Consider the following 17,367-nt stretch of genomic DNA (forward strand, 5'->3'; position numbering starts at 1 on the left):
TACAAGAGAGTCCGATTGTTCGACCGTATCCTGAGAGCGTGAATCGAACTGCACGTAGTTCGCGTATATATGACTTGACTGATGTTTGAGAACACACCAAGAATAACCGAGTGTAAAAAGTGACTTGCTATAATTCGGTAACCGCAATACAGACTCAGTTTTAGCCCTCGAGGCTATCTTTGGACCATGGCTAACACAACCATTGCGTTCTAACACCGGTACACGTAACAGTGTGAAGTTGATCCCGTCTCTTATTACAATAATATACGTGAATTGCGTCACTGGACCGAGTCCGTAAAGAATCAACTGACGTCACGGAACTCCGGTAAATCTTTTTTTTTTCTTTTTTTATTTTGCACGTTGCATAAATTCGTTATTAACAATTCTTCACAGACGGTTTGAGAGTTCGGTTCTGTTACGCGGTACGTACGGTTATACGTTATTTGAATGGTTATTGTTATTTCAGATCGTGCAACCGGCGGCAAAAGCGTGTTTCGTTTAAGGAAGATTATTCGCCGTAAGACGTCCGATATCTCCATCGATTCCTGGCTATTAATTCCCAAGACGAAATTGTTGCATCGGTATTCGGGAACGAAAATCGGTAAATACAGGCTTCGTGTAAAAATACGAAAGGACGGTGAAGCCGATGCAGCGAAGTAGGATCACGGGAAAGAAATGAACCTACTTTGCGTTCTGGATAATAGCTTAATCAGCGTTTTCGTTTTTTTGTTTCATGCAACGTACCGCAGTTGCAGGTTTTACACGCCATGTGAAAGTACTCCGAATGATCGTGTCTCGTGCGGTTGCACATAACGCGTGCACAGTCGGTAATGCAGGTACACTTTGCCACGTTGATTCTGAGAAAATTTCATTTTTTCCACCATTCGATTAGGTTGGCAACGAATGAAAAATCCATCCGCAGCGCCGCCGCCGGGCCGGTAACGAAACAGGCCTTGTTTCACTGAAATTCAACCGTCGCTTGTTTCCATTTTTTTAGGTTAGATTCAACGGTCACGGGTATAATTAGGTTAAGTTTCGCGGCCTGCCGTCGGTAGACGGCGCTGCGTTCCAATTTTTTCCACGTATTGCCAACGTAACCGAATCGACGTAAAAATTAACCGTCTCATCAGAATCACTGCGTCAAAGCGTACGTCATAAATATGTTATTGTCTTACACGCGTCAAGTTCCGCGTTGTTACGTTACGCGTCTGCATTATATGCCGCCTATTATACCGATCTCTAAAATCTTCCGACTTGTGTCCACCACGGCCTCGCGGCCCTGAGAATAGAACCTTATGTTGGTTTTCTCGGTATGTGCATGTACGTTGTACGCCGAATTACGTCATACGCCGGCTTTTGGTACCAAACACCGTGATCATCTTGAAATCTTTTTAATGATCGCCTGAAACATCGCGACAATTTTTCTCTACTTTAATTTTTCTTTTTTTTTTGTGTTGAAAATTGTATCGTTTCACAAAAAGAAAGTGTAAAAATTGATTTTTCTCCTTTCATATAAAAATGCGCGAGCGCGTGATTGCTTATCAATTTTTTTTCAATTCGTTCCATCATTCTCCGATTATTCTCTTATTTTTCGTTATAACTACAATACCTACCTCTCGCTCTCGTGTTGTCAGATAAAATTTACTCCGGTATATCATGTACGTACAGATATAATTATATTTACTTCAACTAGCTGGTGTTAGACAGGCCCAAGATCCGCTTGAAAAATGTTACCTATCATTTTTCAATTCTCAATTACGCTAATCAGCTTCGCCAAACAACCGGCAGCGGTGACATATTTGTATATTATGGTAAGACGAGTCGGCGATCTTCTTTTCACGAGACGTTAATTTTCGGTAACGAGCTAAAACACCGCCACATTATTTTTCTCTAGTATTTTTATTTATTTATTCCTCATACAACGAACAACGTCTCTCTCTCTTTCTATCTCTGATATTGTTATACGAAACGAAGTTTCCTCGACCGTAATAACGCGGAATAAAAATTTGTTAAAAAACAAAAAACCCCGACACAATAAAAACAAGAACAAAAACAGTGAGGATAATCGGCTGTTATAAAAGTTTAAGATCGACTAGATGCGCTAATAGAGTTGATTAAATAATTGCCGTCATCGTCGGCATAAAATAAAACAATAAATCATAGGGTGGCAAAAAATATTGAAAAGCGGTGCATCTTTATCAATGAAAGATCGTGAGAATAAGCTCGGTGTCAAGGCTGCAGAAACGAATATACGTTATGTATTATTGCTCGTATAACTCACACACGGCGATTGGCAATTAACCGAAAATACGTATCCCCGTGATATCCTTCTCCTGCGTATGTCACAACAACCCAACCGAACGCAAACCAGCTTAACCATAGGACCTCAAAGTTTAACTTTACAAGTGTACAAAATGTGCGATCGAAATATCTTTGGATAATAATTGCGTCGAAGTTTGGTTTAAAAAAAAAAAAAAAAAAAACCAATTAAATAAATTTAAAAAAAATCCGCTCGTGACTCGATAGTATAAATTCTGATCCGAATCGGTGATGCCTGTTTCATAATTGGGTGTTCTTGCGTGGGTTTGTTCGGACGTGGCGCCTGTCAAATACCACGTGGTAACGTTAGAGGGAACATAAAAGACTTACAGATACGAGAGCATAGGTATAAAAACGATCGTGCCGAATACCTACGATCAAAACGGGGCTTATTGGATCGGCTTTAATCGTCCGTTGTTACAATTTATTTGATAATTGCGGTCAATAAATAGCTGCTCGCGTTTTATTTTCTTATTATACATACACACACGCGCGCTCGCATGCATATCTGGATCAAAAAGTGGGGGCCCAACGGGTTAGCCGGTGCAGTACCGCCGATAAATAAACGCCTACCTTGGGCCCCAAGAGATCAAAAGACGCTAATGATGCCGGGACGAGACGCGACTGGTTGCAGTAATAATTCTCTTTCTCACTCCGACAGCCTACCCCCCCCCCACCTTCCTCTATCTCTCTCTCTCTCTCTCTCTTTACATCGCGTGGCGATGTACATCGATACCGTGTATCCTGGTATGGGAATAATAATCTCGCGTTGAAATTTTTCAACTCCCCTCCATCCCGCGGACACACACGCGCGGTTAGTTAAAAACGTAATAATAACAATAATGATAATAATACGAACCACAATATTCGTTACATCGAATCATAATCATAATATAAAACACAGCGAGCAAGAATGACTTATACACACGGCATATTATATATTAATATGCCCTGCAGAAAAGTTTCCAGGACTAAATCGCTAATTGCTATTGTGTCTATATACGTATATATTGGTTCAGGTATAATTTAAGCCCGAGATTAATCCGAGGTGAATAAAATTCGCAAGTCGCATACGACAAATACGGTACTGCGATAATAATTATTTCACAGAAATCATCTGGTTCGAAAATTTTATTCGCCCGACTTGATTCTTTCAATCTTCATTCTACTCGACCGTCATTAAATCTGACTTAAGTGCGGTGATTCGAATTAACCAATCGAGCGATTATATGGATCTCGTTGTCGATAGTAATATTTTGTTGTTGTAAAAGTCTGTTTCCGGTGAAACACGAAAGTTATCGTAATCACCGGAAAAAATGAAAAGTTGACTTTTCAATATCCGAATCGGATAATAATATTTTTTTTTTGTTCCGTGAACTTTGAGCCCGCAGTGTGTTGGAGGGGTTTTTTTTAAATTTTATTCCTAACATCAGATTGCAGTGATCAACTATGCGAAATTTAAATAGGTTTCATGAAAAATCGCGAGTAGGTAAGATAAAATTTCCGCTCTCGAACGTCACGTCAATCGGTATATTAACATCGACTTACCTGATTCCCTGCAAGTTGCGCGATTTTCTACGCGCGAAGTAGAACTATCGAAGATAATTCAAGTATGTCAGTTTTCTTTTTCTTTTATCCGAGTATATAAAAATAGTAGAGTAATAAAGATGACGATGATGATGATGATGAAGAAGAAGAAGATGCACGTGTGTGTAAGCAGTGCGGTGGCCTATTGACCTGCTAGTTATGTGGGTCGTTCACATTGGAGAAATTGTAGGTGGATGGAACGAACGCTTCTCTTAACATGCAACGCGAAGAAAATATATATATATATATATATATATATACTCTCTCTCTCTCTCTCTCTTTATATATATCTTCCTCGAAGAGAGATATGGATAAACATGAATCTACAGGGTGTTCCGCGAGTGGAAATCGTCAGCGCCTTGGTAACGATCCGGTTTCTCTGACGTTCAACAGCCTGTATCGCGACTAGGAGGTAGAAAGAGAGAGAGAGAGAGAGAGAGAGATAGAGAGAAAGAAGGGAATACCGCCATAGAGTTGTGGGTACCGTTCCTGAGTTACTATAGTCCGATATATTGAAATGTTATCGTAATTGATATACACGTCCCTACATTTAAGCAATAGTTACCGGCCCACGTGCTGCTCTGACCGTGTGTACAGAATTCAAATTTTCCTCTCTCGACGTTCGAACACGATATTATATCGTTAATAATCGACGACGCGTTATTTTTTCAAAATATTTCAACCGATCCGAGATTCGTAAGTTAGAATTTAATAGAAAAAAAAATTAAGATCTTGCAAGAGATAATGCATGATGATTTTTTTGAAATTATTTGCTTTTATTTGTTCCAACAGAGTGATATACCAAGTTCTCAACTTTAAACTTCTTAATAAAACACAAAATCGTACAAACCGATACGATTTCTTATTTTTTTTTTTTTTTTATTCTCTCTTTATTTCTTCGCGAATAATAATATATTGCTTCGAGGATATCGTCGCAATAAATCAATGCACCGTTTCATCACCGTTTTTCAATTATATTGCATGCAGTAAAAACTTGACAAAATGAGACAAGAAAAAGAAAAAAAAAAAAAAAAAAACAAACCAGCTCGTAAAATTTTTTAGCCAAATTCTAAATAGACGGAAGGCAGAAAGAGACAATTTATCTGCAATTATGCAAACGCAACAAGAATTAATTACCATCGCACCGTCATTTTCTCTCGCCAAAAGTTAATTGCCTCGGATTCTAACGCTGTACTGGCCTTAACACACGTGCTCACCGAATGTAGTACAAATAAAATAATTGATCGCGAAAGCGGTGATTAGATATCTGAATTCGGCCCGGGGCGAGGTAAATTAGTATGGAAAAGCGACGCGTGTCGAGATTTTATAACGATCCAAGCCTAATAAATAACCAGTTCATGCCTATATCTACGTACAAAACGGAATAACATTAGGTGCGAATCTGACTGGTAAAGTACCTACGTAAGTACGAGGCCAATTAAACGTTTCGTCCAAGTCGAGGAACCAGCGAGCCGAAGTAAAAGATTAACTCTCTTTCGTATATCTGTTGGTAATTTTTTAATTTTTTTATTTTTTTTCTCTTTTTTAATTTTTCTTTTTTTCCTGTTTCACGCGGAACTAACGAAAAAATGTCTATTCGCACCTTTCAACACGCTAAGCTTCTTCTTGCCTCGCGGAGTGTCAGGACCGAGAAGTAAGGAAACAGATATTCGTCTTACAAATCTCTCTGTGTCCGGTGATTCTCTTTCTCTCTCAAACTCAGCTTGTACATGTATGCAAAACATCCCGCATCGGATAGCGTACATCTTTGCCTCTAAACAGTTATCGGTGATTTGCATAATCCAAACTACCGTCTTTGGACGTAATTTGAATGTACAGGAGGCGAGAATTTAACACCTTCACACGGGGATTCCGCAACCGAATTGATTAACCATCGGACTACGCGAAGATCAAAGAACCGAAGAGAAAGTAAATAAAGCATCTATGCTACGTTCTTTTATCGTTCTCTCTTTCTCTTCCGCAATGTACGACGCTTACTGTCGTGAATTGATTTAACATCCAAGATTTGTACACATAAAATATGAAATTATGGGACGGACGGGGGGGGGGGAGGAGATCCGGGGTGGTTTCTTCTATCCAGTGAGAACCTAGGAGTATAGTTACTACGAGGTTGTCTTAATCAGCGGAGCGATGAAAGAGAAAAGAAAGAATAGAAAAATTACAAGTTTGAAAAGCAAAAAGAGAGAAAAAAAAAAAGGTAAGAGAAAATTAGCATTTTGAATATCGCGCTACGGGATCCCCTCAATCACGTGTGTGTCGTAATACGTTTATTATTGGACACGGAGACCGGCGTGGTATACACAGCCCCGTAACGATACGTGGTGGATGCGTATACGTAGGTTAGGACGTTGCAAGATTAATCGTTATTTTCAGTGTTTGTAATTATTTTGAGTGATGCGTGAGCGCGGTGATGCTGGGGGTCCTCGACGGCGAACTCGGCGTGCCGCGAGAGTCTCTTTATTGTGTAGGAGACGAGCATCTTTCTCCTACATATATGCATGCGTCGCGGCCTCCGAAAGCGATAGCTAGGCATCTTTCGGCTTCTATACCCGACCATCAATCTATGTCCAGAGGACTCAGCCGCGGCCTCGTCTCACCTCCTCTTGCCTCGCCTCGCCTCCACCGTCACGTGTTACCTGTAGCATCCTCGGCGTCGTTTCCGAGCCCCATGTGGCCTCAGGAACGCCTAGCCGACTCCACGAGGGTCGCGAGTCCCTCCAATATCCCTAAATGACCCTGTTTCTCTCTCTCGATTGCACGTTCGAGGCGGCGCTGTTCCTTACGGGACGACACTGCCGACACGTTTCGTTCAAAGATCTTCAGAGATGAAAAATCAAAACGTTGACGTCGAAATTGACGTCGCCGATCGGCAAACCCGTCAAGAATCGATTTTCAACCCGATTCAACGACATTCGTACGACGCATCCGTTGCGACTGCTCCGTTACGATGGATCGAACGATTGTGACACCGGATTCGAAAACTCCCTGGAGATGACTATTGCGTCGATTCGGCGACACTTTGTCACTTGGGTTGTACACGAGGTACAAGTTCCAAGGCTGTTGATCGCCTACGTAACGGTGCCGGAAATCTGCATAAAGCGAATTTAAACTCCTGTTTCATCGGATAAAAAGACAAAACTACACGTCGTCGATGCCTCCTGTCGCAATTTGCAATTGGACCTTTATTTTCGTCCGAAGTATTACAACTCGTTTTTATAATCAGGAACGGGCTTGGGAATCGGATAACTAATGCCAAGCCTCGTTCCGATGTTACACGTAGCCCGCAATCACGTGCGCTGTTCAAGCGTGACGTTACCTAGTTAAGATCGTACAGATGCCGAGTGAAGTACCGTTCAAAAAGCAAACAGGCTTTGACGACAGTCTCCGAAAATGTTTGGAACGTTAACGATATCGGGATTGCGAAATCGGCCGGAAGTCGGAATGATCGACGTTAAAGCGTGATCAAGCTTTGTTAACCCGTCGGATATCCCGAACGGACAATAATATGAATATATTCCCGACTTATCGACGCGGCTCATAGAACAATAATAGTTGAGAAGGGGATTGTCTGAGTATCGCGGAGTGATCAGTTCTCATTCTCCATAAATTGATGTGAATTGACGTCAGTCCGAAGCCCCGTCTCTTGGTCACACTGTATAACTGTAGTAAATCTAAGCCTGCGCACACATAAATGGCCTGTGGAGAGAAGACTGAACACGTGAAAGAGAGACGCGGTCGTATGAGCTGGTAGTAGACGTGCATACGTTCACACTTACAAGCCTGATACCCGTACGAACGTATCGCGGATGGAGGCGTGTGTGGAGCGATGAGCCACGAGAGAAGACAAGTCCTCTTCCGCTGGTTCGTTCCTTCGTTCGTTCGTTAGCTCCGTGGCCTGGAGTCGGAGGACTGGAATCCAACGTTTCCCAGCGGGGTGCCTGGACTCGGCCTCTGTGCCGTCCCGGGCCCCGGCTTCGGGCCCGACGACCACCTCCTTGTCCATCCTGGCAGAAGGTAGATGAAGCGTCTATGCGGACCTGGCAGAGGCTCGTTTAATACCTCCGGAGAACTCCTTATGCATTGGTAGTCGGCTGGTGCGCGCACATTTGCATTCCACGTATAACGGTGGAGTGATTTTCTCATCCAGAGTAATGATCACCGGTTCGCGACAGATTTTTCGACCTGCCGAATGCGGCAAGACTTTTACTCCGGCAAAGTGAACCGGCAGGCTTCGAAACTCTCGAGTCATTGTGTCTTGTCCGCTTTTTTACATCGCATCGATACAATTATTCCCCGTGTGCGATATCTAAGGTGTGATTGATAGAAGCAATGAAACGGGCTGCTGCATCGCTGTGTAAATATTCATCCGTGTTAAAACGTCAGGTATTACCACGGTTATTCCACCATGGAACCACGCAATCTTCCCGGTATGTTGTACCACTGGCGCAACGTCATGGTCACGTATTTACAGCACCCATTAAAACAATCTAACGGGTTTGCACGTGTGTTGTACACATATTTCGCGATCACGAATACACCGTGCCGAGTTTCTCATCCCCACACCACATAGACCCTTTTAGCAACGAATGCTGAACAGTTGGCGACCGTTCTTGAAAGAAGTACTTTCAAATTGATGATCCATAAGCATTGTTAGTAATGGTTTATTTTCAAAAATTTAACCATGTAAGGTTGTTTATCAATTCAACCAAGATTAGGGATCAATCATTTCATCTAAATAGCCCGAATTCAGGTCCTGCATCATGATGAGAAGTCCTTTAAAATATTAATAAAAGCGCAAAGTAAAAGTTTTCCAAGAAAGTCTTTCATCTTTTACTTCGTACCAAAGGAGATGTAGGAAATAAGGTGAACGTACATCGAAGTACCTAATCAACATACCATAACACTGCATTCTCGTATAGGATAGCTCAATACCACTGAAGGTATAACGGAACCTTATTGACGTCGAGGTATTATCCGTCTTCCGGTGAACCTCGACCAGTACCAACAGCAGCAGCCTGAACATCAGTATCATTATTATCATCATCATCATCATCATCATCATCGTTACGGGAGGCTTGAAAGTCGTTGATGCGTGTCATCGGCTCAGGAGTAAACGTATTACGGGGGATGGGTAAAATACACACGGTGACCGTAGTCATGTTTAACGGCGGCGGGGGGGAGGGGGGGGGGGGAGCAAAAAGTTGGGTGAATAGCAAAAGCGTTGTGGAATGCGGGAATCAGTTGTCAAGGAAAAGACGCTTCGCATCACTGACGTTTGGGATGTACGTCACTATCTTCGTACAATTTCGTCAGAAATGAGGCAGTGAAGAAAGACAAATGATTATCAAACTAGAATATACAAATCGAAATCCACAGACGTATACTGTACACAAGTGCAGCAAATAGACGTGTGCACCGGGTATGTTTTACGCAAAACGAACACAGCTGTCTTTTGGCTACGAATTAACATAATTTATGCGGGTGCGCGCGAACCGAAGCAACATACATACCAGAAATACGAAAGGATTCCGCGTATGGTACAGTGGTACACCTCTTTCACATTCTTCTGTCGAATGGTTAACCTTTCAGTTTTTGTTCGCGGTTCACAGAGGCTTTCCCATGTATATATAGTATACCGTGTACACAACGTATCCTATTCGAGTATCGTAACACCTTGTAACAGATCTGAATATGGCCTACACTTGACGTACCTCACACTCTGATCGTCTGACGTTGATGAAAATTTCTGAGTATTTTTTCCCGGTTTCAGTGAGTGAAAAACTATTTAAAAAACCTATGCAGCTTTTTGATCGCAGACCTGTGTCTATTGAAAGAGGATTGGATAGTTGATAGAGTCTGAAATGTATCCGCAGACGTGCACTGCTCGGTCATGAACGAAGCACAGGTCAAAGGTTCTGTAACTGGTACAATTCGTAAGAGCGAGTGTTTAGATCCATCGTTAAGGGTACCTTGTCAATTGGCCGATCATTACCAAAGGTTGTACCGAAACCGAGTTTCAGATGTCCTGGGTTAAATTAATAACGTTGTTACATCAATAACGAGAGTATTGCAGATCTTTTCTAAAACGGAATCCTCTGCTTTCTGTTTCAGCTGTCCAACGGGGACGCGTTCCAGCGTCGCAACCCTCGCTCTCGGGTATCCCGGGTCAATTTACCTTGACGAACGGCGACACAGTGGCTTGCGCTGGTCTGAACGGACACTCGTACCTCTCCTCGTACATAAGCCTCCTCCTCAGGGCCGAGCCTTACCCAACGTCGAGGTACGGCCAGTGTATGCAGCCGAACAACATCATGGGTATCGATAACATCTGCGAGTTGGCGGCTCGGCTCCTCTTCTCCGCGGTCGAGTGGGCCAGGAACATCCCCTTCTTCCCCGACCTCCAGGTCACGGACCAGGTCGCCCTCCTGAGGCTAGTTTGGAGCGAGTTGTTCGTCCTGAACGCTAGCCAGTGCTCGATGCCGCTCCACGTGGCACCGCTGCTGGCGGCCGCGGGTCTCCACGCTTCCCCCATGGCAGCGGACCGGGTAGTCGCCTTCATGGACCACATACGAATATTCCAAGAGCAAGTGGAGAAGCTGAAAGCCCTCCACGTCGACTCCGCGGAGTACAGCTGTCTCAAGGCCATCGTGCTCTTCACAACAGGTAAGGTTCTGGCCAGTGGGGCACCAAAGATCGCTTTCTACTTTGCTACGCTCTACGGCAACGAGGTGGTAACCACGCTCGTTATAAACGGACCCCAAGCAAACGAATCCCCTTGGCAGTCCTTGCAGCGCGGGTTCACTTTTAATCTGCAAAATTCACTACCCTGACACCGTCCTACCGATTGTTACATTAGCGGCAGGTCTCGAATGTGCTAGTTCGTATCGTTGTGGAGAGTGATGTGCAATTGAAAGAGCGCGAATAGGAGCCGCGGAAGTTAAACCACTTGGGCCTCAGAACCTTACTAACTCTTTGCTTTAATAAACGGGTACATCCATCATTACGAGAGCGTTCAAAATCGAAAACCGTTTCCCAACGTTTCGGCACCGAAAATGAATCAACACCCAAGGACGTGATATTCATGGTAATTCGTTCCGTGTTTGAATTGTGTCTTAATATGTTTGTGCAGCAAGCACATCGTCTAACGTTAACACGCAATGCCTACTTGAGGTTTGTCCGAGGAGTAACGCAAATCATTGCCACTCTCAAGATGTCGTTTTTACCTTGAACAAGTACAAAGGCAAGAAAAACAAAACTGTGAAACTTTCAAATATACGAGTTCCGAATTATAAAATATGTAATAAGAAGACAGTCCCTACAGTTTTTAATGTCGGTAAAAGTGTCGACTTACCGTAGAAAATATCATTCCCATCATTGAAATGGCGAGAAGTTACGCGTTACTCTGAAAATTCAATTTAAGTAGGCAGGCATCGTGCGTATTAGCCTGAAAAATATACCCGCTGCACAGATTGGTGGAAGTAAATCTTGACCGTTAGATAAATGACTATGAAAAGTACGTCCTTGAGTGTTGATTTATATCCTTCGTCCAAATGATGTGTAATGGTTCGAATATCAAACATTTAAGATAGATGTGCCCCGGTACCCCAGTAACGAATCTTTCTCCATAACTCAGCTGATGAATGTGTTGTAGTTAAATTGATGAGAAGAAACACACAGCGTATACAAGTCCCGTCTGATGATTCTGACGAGAGATGTCAACGTAAATAATATTATACAATAAGTTGTAGTTTTGTTTCTCTTCGAAAACCACGCATAGATATAAACTTTTGTTCATGATTTAATTTGAGAAGGATTGATGGTCATTGTTATAGATATTTAAGTGATAATCACACCGCTTGGCTGAATAAACGACAAATTCAAATCAAAAATACATACTCTACATTTTCATCTTACAATTGTTAACACCCTAACCATCTGCATGCACGAACATCACGATGGCGAATAACATATTTTCCAAGAAACTCCACATATGGTGTATATGCATTCTATGCACGTTGCGGCATGAAACGTTAACGGGATCAGCATGAGTCAAGTTTAGCAAACGAGGAAAATATCGCAGATTCTACGGTCACTGTGTCGTTATATTTTTCTGAATTAAAACTTCCATTCCGTGGACTGATTGTAAAAACTCGAAGCTACGAGTGAAAGTTGAGGCTTTCTGAAACTTATATCACTAAATTTGCGTCAAGATTCCAAAGTGATTATCGGTCTGGTGATGATTTATAGTTCAACTTTCTAGAAAAGAAGCTTTTGTCAAAAATTCCGAGAAGTAAAGTATCCTAGGGAATTCAAACCAGAGCGTCAATCATTTACGAATCCAACAGTTCCAACCAAATCAGTATCAATTGAAAACGTCTAATTCGTTCGTTCAAACGTAACTGACACCGATCACCGATGATTATGAACTAAAACGAATGCCATGAAGCCCGAAGCTGGATTGATACCAAAAACTGATACCCTGTTTTATGGCCATAATAAGACTTCCATACGTGAACCACTGACTCGATAATCTCTATCGGACACTTCAATTTCACGAGTATTATACCGCCAGCGTACATGACAATTGAATGGAGCGAGAGATATACAATAACGCGGTTTAAATTCGCAAACGATGTTAATATGTGACGATACGTCCCGCTAATTTATCGGTACCCGAATTCGAATACTCGATGTCAATTTAAGAGGATTATCTCGGTTAACAGCGGTGGCATTGCTCGTTCGCGGACTTTTAGATCCACCAGCGAGAGAGCAGCACATAATTTGCTTAATGCGCGTACGTGTGTTTTCATGATTGCGCATATGTGTGTGTCTGTGTGTCAGTCTGCCTGTGCCGAGGTCAGGCATCTCTGAGTTATGCTTAATTAGATTGTTAATGGGGTGGTCTACCTACCTACCTACCTACCTACCTACCTACCTACCAACCATACGTTGGGCAAGGCAAAGGGAATTGCATCGCATGCCACATAATCGTGGGAGTGTTTCTCATCTAGATACACACGTACCACACAACAGTCACCATAATACCCTTGCAGATGAGCGTATACACGTCTTTTATTCGAGTCTCCGTACTCCTTTACGTCTAACGGGTGACCGGAACAAAACACGCCGACGAAAAGAGAAGAAAAAAAAAAAGACTTTCTATACGGTCAGAAAATTCCCTTCTTCCGATACTGTCCTACTTTTCTTGTTGTCATCGATTCGTTCAAAAATTCAGAAAGTTACGTTGCAGACAAACTGGAATAATATAACATCCGGTACGGTACAAAGTATTTTTGGAACACTCTCCTTCTGAAAAACATTTTTATAAAGGGATGAAAAATTTCGGAAATTTATTTATAACGATTGAAAACCGGAATCCAAATGTGAGTGCAAAGTATCGAAGTCGACGAGTCACCGGATACATTTTCAGCCGTCGGAGAAAGCTGAACGGAGAGCTAAGCTAAGGACTGATCTGGCTAGCTAAAGATATTTTATAATGCACTATGCCCTCGTTCCACCATTTGACTCGTGCAATTAGATACCGTAATTTCAGGTACTTCGCGTCGTATATACATTCATAAATAAATCGCACATACTCATATATGCATGTAAACACACGTAAGAAATTACGGCGATAAACGCTCTCCTCCGAGCAAGAATTAGAAAGACGGTAATACGAAATCGGGTCGAGTTCCGATTCGATAAATCTTAAACATTTGTGCATTAACGTTGCTTGACATTTCTTCAATGCAATTTGACAAATAGACTCGGTTTGTTTTGGAATGAGAACAAGTTGGGAAACTGATTTTTTTGTCAGCTAGTTAATCTCTCCGATATTTGATCACCTTAGTAAATTATGAGCCAGGTTTGAAAAAATCAACGATGCAGGATCGATGGCAATTGCTATCGTAATACGGTACGACCACGGCACTAAACCCAGCGGACTGCACATGGACAAAAATGAATTTCAACCCAAGCAACGTACAGGAACCATGAAAGTATAACAAAACTGCGAAACATCGATAAAACCGATAACGTGGCAATTGCGCTACACTTGAAAAGTGGATTTTCGTGCTTCGTCGTAGTCTTCCTACGATTGCGAAGAAAAGTGTAAAAATAAAGACTAAGACGAAGGAGCAGAACGACGAGGTGAAGAAGTCTAAAAAGTCAATCGCGTACGTAAAAACGCACACAGACAAACAGAGACGGACAGACAGACTTACGGAAGAGAGAAAAAAAAAAAAAAACAAGGAATAAGGGTCAGAGGAAAAAGGAAGGTGGAGAGGAGACGTTGAATCTGGTGGACATTAGCATAATCCGAGGGCATCCATATACCACGGAAATAAATAGTCGAGGGTATCTGCGTCGCGTCGTTTTGCATAGGCACCACGAGGCGTATTCCGAGGTTAGGCCCTGGCCGTTACCCACCGCATCCAGCATCCAGAAGCATCAGGGACCACGACGTTGCTCGGTTCCGCGCCGTTGTGGGGTAGATGGGGCAGAAGATAGCCTCTGAATGTCGTTCGGCCCGGACACGGTTGTCATCAGAGGTAGAGGTAGAGGGAGTCCCTGCGCATTGTCTAACAGCCGGCGATCGCGCGACATCCACGAAACGCGCATTGTTCTATTCCTCCTCTATTCGTAGATGCTGGACAACGCGCCGCTGCAGCTCCAAGCGTTGCGACTAAAACCGTCCCCGCGATTCCGACACGTCAAACGACAGCCGCACCTCTCTCATCCTGATCCTCGTCTCCGACATCTCAAAACCTCACACGCATCGATCGTATCGTTCAGATTAGACGCAGCGTGGTTTGCTCCCTCATAGATCACCCCGCAGACCAGCCGCCGTGTCGTGGGATTGACGCTTCGGAACGATGGTACATAGACCGAATGCATAGGTACCCGCATGTCGATAACGGGTATCGATAATACTCGCGTGGAAAATCAAGACACCGTTCACGATGAACAGGCAAAAATTCACCACTTCGTATGTTCAGGCTGGATACCTGACGGTCGAATATTACCTCCGTATTCGCGGAGGTCCGATCGTAGTATGGATTTGGATACGTATAAGTAATGAGACAATGGCTGATCCGAGCGATAGTAGATACCGTCTATCGATCAGTTCGGCAAGTTGAAGACTTACCGAAAACAATTTCAATTAGCCGGCACGTGGTTTGGCAGGTCGAAACAAATGGTCGGAGGAAAGTGTTCGTAAAGAATGTCAATGCAAATCAAAGACACTCGGAAGACTTCGAACCATTCATTGGTATAGAAGAATTAGACAATTGTTAACGATCGGAACACAACCAATTTATAATTCACATAAAAATTTATACAACCAGCCCTGTTGATACCAAGTATAAGAACCCAAACGTCCACCTGAAAGTACCAACAACGTGACACGGTCCTTCGATATCAAATCTAATGATCAGGCGTCATCTCATCTGTTCAAAAAACTTCTCAAACGTTTGACAGACACCGAGTTCAGGCAATTCTTAAGAGTACACGCATTGTAAACAGATTTCGAATAGCTTTGTAAATACCTGTCAGCTGCATCTGTCCGTTGCACATTCGCATTGACAGTGTCAAATTTTTCAAGCCCAAAAATGCGCCAACGCACCATCTGCACTTTAAAACTGACAATAAAGCGTAACAATATTCACACGTGAATACGGGGAACATATGAAAAGAAAATCAATCTCATCCTCTCTTCGTATCTCCGAGAGAGCTAATCCAGAATCGGAATGATTGCTCCATTAGCTCGGCAGACGCCGGTGTCTACCGTAAAATATGACTTAGAGGAAGATGAAGAGGACAAAGGAACTGCGAACCACTGGTGCTTGCAGGTAACCACCATCAAGCCACGCTTGCTCTCCGGAGTGCGTACTGTCGGTATGTTTTATGAAATATTGCCACATCATTAATGTGGGTTGATCTTTTTTATTCGACTCTTATTCATCTCTTTCTCATCGCCGTCCCGTTGCACGCGTGCCCGATCTCGCTCTCTCCTTTGTCTTTTGGTTTTCGCTTGTTTTTTACTATTTTCTTTATCAATCTCTCTCTCTCTCTCTCTATCGTTTTCTTTATCCTCTCCTACACCCACCACCATCTATTTTCCTCGGCCACGATGACTAGACGTATTCGTAAGTCCGTCCTTTAACACTACGACGCACGCGGTACGCGTTTCTATTCAACAATCGTAGAGGACCGAGAGAGAGACCGACCGGCCCATAGAAGAGTCTGACGCTTCGTGCACACCCACACCTGTCAAGTTCCTTTCAGCCATCCACCGACTGTCAATAGTAATTATACGTAAATTTTATCCCGCGAATGTCACCCCCTCACCCCCCCCCCCCCCCCCCCCTCGCGAAGCATAGAGTGCCTGTCTGTCGGCTCCGATATATATGGGTACCGGTGCTCAAAAGCCACATTCGCTCGCGTCCACGTGATGAACTTACACTCGAATCACTTTTCAACATACGTGTACCTCTCTGTCGAACTTTGGACAAAGTTGATTATACTGACTCGTTGAAAATCATGGTTGAATCGGATTAAGTTCGCGCTGAAAATTTCTAACTAACAGAAGGAAACCAACAAAACCATTAGCAAACGCAAATCGTTCGAAATTTATTACAACTTCTGGGGGTATTTGATTTAAGATCGTGGAATCAAAAACAAATAAAAAAAAAAAACCTCCCACCGTCGAAATCACGTGAAATATTATTATAAGCAAATCAGTGGTGAGGTATACGGTGTTCGAGAGTGGGTAAGGGAAAAATGGTTCTCTGAAATTCCCGAGACTTTAACTGATTGGAAATTTCTTCGGAACTGACATTGAATAATGTCCTATACACCTCGATAGATCATGAATATTGTACGTACTAGTACGTAATGAAGAAACAATCACGCATAATTATTGAAGATTATATATATAAGAAAACGAATAATCGCGGGTGAATGATACAACATTGTCATTTTATACAATACTTTTGACATTACCGTGAAAAGTTTGTCAACAGCGTGTTGAAGTTAGTTAGCCAATAATCCGACGTCAAAGAAATTCAAACATTCAATCAGCCGATCGCCCGTGTAACGAATAGTCAAACAATTTATTAATCTTTATTTCTGACCTTCTCGATTCTTCGTTCATTCTCTCGTCGATCGGAAAATAAGAGAGAAGAGGGATACGCGTGTAATGTATTCAGTTTTACATACAATCGTTGTCAATTGACGCATAACTGCAGTTTTATCTACCCAACCATATATCTATTTTATAAGAAAACGGCTTCCTCTCTCAACTTACCCTTTCTTGCATTGAGCCTTGCCAGGGCGGCGTACGTTTTATTATACGGCAAGGAAAACAAGCAGACACTTAAGCCGGACAGATAGATAGACGAGGAGACGTCTGGATAGCAGTCGATGCGTACCGTCGTACAT

The 17,367-nt window shown here is 42.8% G+C and overlaps 2 protein-coding genes across 9 annotated transcripts in view; one reads left to right on the forward strand and one right to left on the reverse strand.

Moving 5' to 3' along the window:
• The window catches only part of LOC124306054 (GPI mannosyltransferase 2), a 205,076-nt gene that overhangs the window by 104,376 nt on the left and 83,333 nt on the right, over positions 1–17,367 (reverse strand). The window lies entirely within an intron of this gene.
• LOC124306056 (steroid receptor seven-up, isoforms B/C) overlaps positions 1–17,367 on the forward strand; it is a 98,529-nt gene that overhangs the window by 37,408 nt on the left and 43,754 nt on the right. For all 3 annotated transcript variants that reach the window (XM_046766178.1, XM_046766179.1, XM_046766180.1), the window contains exon 3: positions 10,039–10,590. In XM_046766178.1, coding sequence (XP_046622134.1) covers positions 10,039–10,590 — 552 coding nt within the window. The remainder of the gene's footprint in view (positions 1–10,038; positions 10,591–17,367) is intronic.

This window comes from Neodiprion virginianus, chromosome 5 (genome assembly GCF_021901495.1).
Source record: "Neodiprion virginianus isolate iyNeoVirg1 chromosome 5, iyNeoVirg1.1, whole genome shotgun sequence".
NCBI lineage: Eukaryota > Metazoa > Arthropoda > Insecta > Hymenoptera > Diprionidae > Neodiprion > Neodiprion virginianus.